Raw genomic sequence first — 7,901 nt, 5'->3', positions numbered from 1 at the left:
CACTGATTTTCAATTAAAAATTCTCTCCCACTTTGATTTTCAACTAATTCTTCAAACATTTTAAAAGTGTATCATTGATGTGTGTGGTGAATTCCATGGCACAGTATATATGCAACATGATACAAAGGGAAATATGCAACATATTTGCAATTGGATTGTCATGAATCTTGACCTATGGAAAAACTTTCCGGTGAAACTTAACCTCCAACTATAATTCCGGTAACCTCCATAACTTCGATCCACTCAAATCTATCGTCGGTAAGTGGATCTTTGGCTGGAAACAAATGGTCAGATTTCGATAACGGTTGCTCCATCGGCAGAGGAAGCTGTTGAGTTTGCTTGTGGTGGTGGGTGGTGATGAAAAGAGATGGTAGGAAGGTTGAAGACAAACGAGAACGATATAGTGTAGGCTGACCATGATAAGATTGATGTTTCTCTTTAATCTACTGGTCAAAAATAACTATTTATAATTTGTATATGGTGCACAAATTTAACAATTTTGCACCCTAAATGCCACCTATTTAATCTGATCAAATACTTTTTTTATTTTGTTGTTGCTGTATCAATTGTGCATATACGCTTCTTCTTTGTTTCAAATTAAGTTAAATATGTTGGTTATTTATATCCATCTCCTGAGGTGAAATCCATTTTGATATCAAAACGGCTAAATAAGCTCATATCTAGTTGAGAAAGATTCAGCTAGACTTGTTTCATTTTTCCAATTAGACAAACAAATCATAATATTTTTTTTGGAGTAAATAATACCATATGTCCCTAACTAACTAGCAAGTCATGATGTAATTAAAATCCAACAATAATATTTCAACATCACTCCTAACACTTATTAAACATTTCATTATCTCTATGAACAATAATATTTGTACACCTCTAATATTCCATCCTACTTTGAAAATCTCATTTGTCTTTATCTCTGTTTTTATATCACTTCCACAACTTATCGCATTTATCATAGAACTATCTCTATCTCTTTTTCTCTCAAGGTATCACAACTTTTTTGGATATCCACCAATCTTTTTTCTTTATTCCTATCAAATCACGAGCATATCAAAATGTTCAATGAATGTATGAGTGTCAACAAAGTGTTTTTCTTAAAAATTAGCACAAGATTTTCAACAATGATTGTATGTCTCATATTTTTCTAACAATTTCTATGGCACACTCGAAAAATTTGAGTGTGCCGGTACAACTATATTTAAATTAATAGTTTAATGAATTATTTTTTTTAGAAAAAAAATATTTTCTATCATTTACAATTATAATAACTATATTTTATTTCTCAAAAGTTTTGGCGAAGCAAAATTCAACTTTTTTAGTTTTTTATTACTCATAATAGTGAATATTGATTATTTTTTTCGTTAAAATATAAAAAAATTAGTATAGTTCTTATAAATAATGAAATGATGTTTATTCTTATAAAATAATATTTTTTAAAAGTCAACTAGCTATTTATTACATAAAAATAATCTTTAATTTATTGATTTATGAAACGTGTACCAATACACCTTAATTTAAGGGTGTACGATAGAATGAAACTCCCTATTTTTCTACGATTATTCAATACTTCATTAATTATTATTTTTTATCTCTCTCAGTCTCAGATATCACAACAATTAAATTACTATCTCTCGTCTCTTTCTCTCGATTGGATGTTCTCCAAATATTTTCCTTAAAAATTATATTTAAATCTTAAGAAAACAACTTCAATATGAGATTTAGAGCACGAACACCTCAAAAGTGTAATAAACGATATCCTTTATCCTATTGCAGATTCAACTTAGGAGAAGCTGGGGCCTACTACTACGCCATGATGATGACGTCACCTTCACGTCTTTGAAGTTGACACGTGTCTCCACAAGTAGCCTTCCTTGCACCCTCGACGAAAATGTTTGGAAGGATCCTTCTTCTTTCACAATTCAAACAGTAATAAAGCATATGTATTAGGATAATATTATAAGAAAAACCATATAAATATATATATATCAAGTGGTAGCACGATGAAGTTCTACTACTACTACTACTAGCAAATAGCAACTAGCAAAATCACTCATTCATAAAAGACCAAATTCTAATTAAATGCGATGGACATGTATTTTGGAAACCCTAATTCTAACCCTTATCACAATAATAATATATCTCCTCCTCCTCCTTTCTCGTCTGATTTCATTAATTTATCTGATTATCTGGTGCTGGATGATGAACATCAAGAATGTTGGTCACAAAGTACAGGAACTGAATCATCAGACAACAAGGCACCTTCCACCACCATTGATATTAATGTCATCAATCAAGGATTAATTTGTGATGAAATTGAAACCTCTACCAACAACAACAATAACATGATGCAAGTGCTTTTCATATGTTAACCACTTATGTGATGTTAATTCTTGACATACAGATAAATATAATAATGTATATATATTTTGGATTCTTTGGTTTGACAGGAAACGTAAAAGCGGGGTGATGAAGGAAAATACAGTAGATGTGAGCCCAAGGGTTACGTTTAGAACGAGATCGCAGCTTGAGATTATGGATGATGGATACAAATGGAGGAAGTATGGAAAGAAGTCTGTCAAGAATAGTCCATACCCAAGGTAAATTACTCTTGGTCAATGTTTTTTTTTTAATTCATTGCCCTTCTTGGCTACATACGTCATATCAATGTATCTTTTAAAGATTATGTAATTTAAAATGTAAATTCACAATCACATGTAAATAAATTAATGTTGAGCACTTGCACTTTACTAACCTAATCAAAATCATGCCTTACACAACAACTTATAATTCAAGGGTTTTGCTATCAAGTGTTCTTAAATGCATTCATAAATAAATAAAAAATATCTTAAAAATATCAATAAATTACACCGTTTTCTTTATATAAACTTACTTTTTAAATTGATTAATCAAATATACTTAAAACATTGATTAGCATTCTCCTTAACTTAATTGGATAGTAGGAGATAGGATAGTGGTGGTGGGTCTGATTGGTTATATGATCATATAAATATTGTGGCGGCTGATATATACTAGTTGATGGAGGGGGGACATGGACTCTTGTGTCATAATTATAAACTGTATATGGTTTTAATGGACGTATATATAAATCACAATCATATATGTATGTATGCATTTCTTGTGTGCTTAATTAGCAAACAAATTAAATGGTGTACAATTAAATAAACCCTACTTGTTGAGCTAGCGTATATATGTGTGGTTTCCATTTGTTTGTCCTGGAATCGAGAGAAAAGTAGTAGCAAGTTGATGTTTCAATTTGCTGCGGTTAAGACAATTAATTATTCTTTCTCTATAAACATATATGAGTATATGTATATGTAAGATCAGCATCGATCCCACTTGCTAGGTAGCTAGTCCCCCGTAAATAATGGCACTTTTGCATTATTTGTGTGACACTGTAGCTATGTGTGTGTGTCTGAAAGAGAGAGATTCTGTGCACTGGGACTGTTGATCTTATCAGGTGGTGTTGAGAAACAACAAAATATTTAATCAAATACTTCTTCTTTAAATTATTAAGTTAATTAAAGATGTGCTGATATACATGCAGGAACTACTACAAGTGTTCAGGTGAAAGATGTGGTGTTAAGAAAAGGGTGGAAAGGGATAGGGAAGATTCAAGCTATGTGTTAACAAGCTATGAAGGTGTTCACAATCACGAAAGCCCCTGCAATTCATACTGCACCCCAGTGTCTTTGGTGTATTCCAATGAATGGCCACAGCAGAACCCTTCTGCAACCTCTTCTTCCAATTAATGCTAAGTTAATCATATAGTATAAGTATATGTGTGTGTGTGTATATATATATATATATAGCTAGCTGCTCTTAATAAAAGGCTAGGAAGGTTTGATCGAGTTGGTAAGTTGTATTGGCTATCTTCCTGTTATCTAATCATAGTTATTTTCTGCTAAACATCGTATTCGACCATTGCTAAATTCGGTACTGAGTTTTTAATGGCTTCCAAGTTCCAAGTATAGGTGCATGCGTTCATATTTTTACATTTTCATCTCAAAAGTGAGATGTATAATTAAATCTCCCCTCCTCATTCCTCAAAATCTAATTTGAAATCAATTAAGAAATTATGAGTATCAAAATTACACAGGAATATTAGAAAGCGGCAACAAGCTAACTGCGCCATTAAACCTTTTATCACTACTACTATTGTTTTGGTGATTTATTTTGTTGATTTCTTATTTGCCCCATAATAATAATAATAATAGTCACCAAAATGGTTAATTTGTTTGTATACGACGGGTGTTGACTGATCAGAATGAAATTGCAACCAATTTAGTTTGTTGGTTGGTTCTGGTTGGATTGGATCAAACCACAGCCACTTGGTAACGTCGAAGCAGCTATAACTACATCTTTTCTTTGGAACCGGTTGCAATTTCAAGCACGTTTCCAAACACAGGCTTAAAGTAATTCTTCGTATGATCGAAATCATTGGATAGATAAGAAATGAAAAAATAAACAGATACGTGTCCAAGTGTTTCCGATCACCTATTATGTTTTCACTCTATCTATACTATACAATATGCATTATTATAACTCCAAATAAATCCTCTCTCAAAAGAAAGAAAGAAAAAACTCCAAATAATATGCATGAATATATATATTTAAGTGACATATAATTTAGAGCAAATGGAGTAAATTTTATATTAAAAAGATAATTTTTGAAATTTTTTAAGTCATTAAATGTACAACTTTCAAGAAAAAGCTTATACATTTAGGTTCTTAACTTAGGTCTCACACAGACACAAGTTATGAACAAATTCTTTCGAAAAAACAATTGATGAAAAATCAATATATTCAATATATAGTTGATTTTATATCATGCATAACTCATCATAATTAATCCGTTAACTCTTTATTTTCTGAATTTAGAGAAGTCAAATTTCATTCACGTGCATAACAAAAAATGAATTTTCAACAATTAAAATTTTTTGTTTAAAAAAGTCTTTTTTTTTTCCTTAAATATGTATTTCATCCTTGCAATTAGGAATCGTTTAAAAATTTGTCTCTATATTCGTTAATCCTTGCAAACTAGCCTTGCAATCATTAGTCATTTAAAATTTCGTCCTTTGACCAACTTAATCACTGCCACGTCACTAATTCGATGACGTGGCAATCACTACCACACATGAAATTCCAATTTTGCCCTTAAGAAGAGGACAAAATATTGAAGAAAGAATTGGAAACCCAGGGTTGAAATTGGAATTTTATGTATGGTAGTGATTGCCACGTCATCAAATTAGTGACATGACAGTGATTAAGTGGGGAGAGAGACGAAATTTTAAATGATTAAACAATGCAAGGGTAAATTGTCAGGATTAGCGATTACAGGGACCAATTTTTAAAGGATCCGTAATTGCAAAGATGGAATACATATTTCAGCCTTTTTTTTTTTGTTAAAGATTGAGATTCTTTATTTGTTTTTTGGAGTAGATAAGTCTATGAAATATACACTCCCTATGTCCCTTATTACAAGACACTCTAAAAAAATTTACGAATAGTATAAATAAAGGTTCTGGCCAACCATCAATGTTACTTTAAGGGTAAATTTATTTTAGTTGGGACGCATCCCAGGAGGGAAGTGACATGGGAGCCAATGATCCGGTTCATTGCAAAAAGGTTTGGCTCATGTCATAGGGCAATAGATCTATGAGCCTGAGTTCAGTTGGTTCTTATCAACTTTGTCATTAACTCGGTCCTCGCCTTCTAATTCTATCTCTCCTTCATGAAGATCTCTGTCAATGCGTGGAGACATATTGTCCAACTACAGAGGCACTTCCTTTGGGGTTGTTGTAAAAGAAGTACCAAAATTTCTTGGATCCGATGGTCGAGAGTTTTCAAACTTAAAGAGTAGAGGAGATCTAGGGGACAAGGACTTCTGCCTAGTAAATCTTGCTCTATATTAAGTGACATTTGAAAATCATATTGGAAGGGATTCTTTATGCTAGATAGGACTCTTAAACAATTTTTTCTTATAAACAAGACAATACTCTCTTCAATTGCAATTATAAGAAAGAAAAACGTATAAATCAAAAAATTTACTTACTCAATTTCTTATTATATAAGAACCACAAAAATCATGAATATAAAAAAAAAAGGTTATGAAAGTAATAAATATGTCTAAAATATGTATGACTATTACTAAATTATCATTTATGTATTTTAAAACAAATTGGTGGAGTAATATTAATTAGGAAGGTATTTGGAAAATGAATAATATTCAAAATAATTTTATGAATTTCATATAAACATATTTAATATTTACTAAATTGTGAGCAGCATTGAATAGTACTAGCTTTGGAAAGTATTTTGTTTCTCTAGGGTTGAAGTCTAGCTTTCAACATTAGATTAGCAAGTGTGGTCAATGGTCCTTTGGATGGGGCCAATTAATTTTGATGACAAATAAGCCTTCTCACAAGTCAAGTCACTGAAGACTGACTGCACTATTATTTTTGGATTCATGTGTTCCAGAAAAACTTGAAATCACCTTCCGTTTACCCAAATAAGAAGGTTCCCTACACGAGGGACATACCTTCTAGTATTGGCCAAATAAAGTTCCTCACACGGGCAACGTATCTAATTAATTCCTCTATTTCTGTAACTAATTTGAGTCACTCCCTTCGTCACATATTAGGTGACATAGTTGACTCTATCAATATCAAATTTTAATCATAAATATTTTTTAAAATTTATTAGAAATTCTTTTTTTTTTAGGGATTATTAGAAAAAATTATTAAAATTTTAAAATATCAAATTTTAATAATTTTTATTAGAAAAAATTATTAAAATTTGATATTTTAAAAACATTCATAAAAACGAATCCAATATCTTAATATGCCTTAATATGCTATAATTTATCTTATATATATATTAGTAGAAAAATTAGTCAAAGTAGGTTATATGAATAATGCATATTTTTAAATTAAGTCATTTAAATTGAGACAGAGGAAGTACTATTATGTTTTCACGTCCAAAGATACAATACGTAGCTTCAAAGAAATCGCGGTAAAAACATACTGTGACGCGAGACTTTAGACGTCCGACTCAATTTCAAACATACACTTAAAATGAGATAGTTAAATAGTTCAAACTACATGTTCATTGAATCAGTTTTAAACGATATCAACCATTAATTATTAATTTAAATCAGATTGTCAAGAATGATAATTGCGGGGAATCAAATTTTTGTTTTTCAGTATCATTCATTCGATGTACTATAGAAGTAAGGAAACACATCTCCCTCGGTTAAGTTCTACATGTGCTCTTTCATTATTGTTTTTGAAAACCATATGATATAATAATTATGTTTAGTATTTTATACCAACAAACTTTGGGGATTTAAAACACCAAGTATAGAGTACATCTGAGAGATCAAATTGTGTATTTGTCTGGAACAAACTCTTGCAAGAAAAACTCTCTGCAACAAATGAGTTAATTTTTTTGCTTTCCAAAACACAAATAGTCATTGATAGGTTATTTCATGAAGAATGCAACAGTTGATTATATACGCTCTAAACAAAGCTACGTGCCAAAGACTGAAAATTCTTGGCATCTACAAACTCAAATGAATTAGACACTTAATTCAATATCTCCGGACTCACTAACCTGCAACTTTCACCAGCAATCATTTAAATTACGACAGTCGTGACATGAGTAAAACATAAGACATCTTTATTTGTCTGTTCAACAATGCCTAAGAATGCCTGCTTCAAAATTGTTGACTTACGAAGATAGATTTCTAAGAAAGGCTTGAGAAGGCAGTGGATGCAAAATCCATCTTCTTGCTCTCAATGGGTCAAAGTTCAAACCCAAAGTTCGGAGGTCGGTAAGATGGTCAAGATTCCTCAAGGAACAGCAGA

At 31.2% G+C, this 7,901-nt stretch overlaps 1 protein-coding gene across 1 annotated transcript; it reads left to right on the top strand.

The window, feature by feature from the left end:
• Window positions 1–1,998: 1,998 nt before the first annotated feature.
• LOC11423676 (probable WRKY transcription factor 51) lies at window positions 1,999–3,984 on the top strand. Its single transcript, XM_003602450.4, has 3 exons — window positions 1,999–2,362; window positions 2,463–2,612; window positions 3,581–3,984. Exons 1-3 carry the CDS (start codon window positions 2,100–2,102, stop codon window positions 3,783–3,785), a joined length of 618 nt encoding a protein of 205 aa, XP_003602498.2. The 5' UTR covers window positions 1,999–2,099; the 3' UTR covers window positions 3,786–3,984.
• The last annotated feature ends 3,917 nt before the right edge of the window (window positions 3,985–7,901 follow it).

This window comes from Medicago truncatula, chromosome 3 (assembly GCF_003473485.1).
Source record: "Medicago truncatula cultivar Jemalong A17 chromosome 3, MtrunA17r5.0-ANR, whole genome shotgun sequence".
Classification (NCBI taxonomy): Eukaryota; Viridiplantae; Streptophyta; class Magnoliopsida; order Fabales; family Fabaceae; genus Medicago; species Medicago truncatula.
Note: the sequence above shows the minus strand (reverse complement) of the source record. Positions and strands in the feature narration are given on the sequence as shown.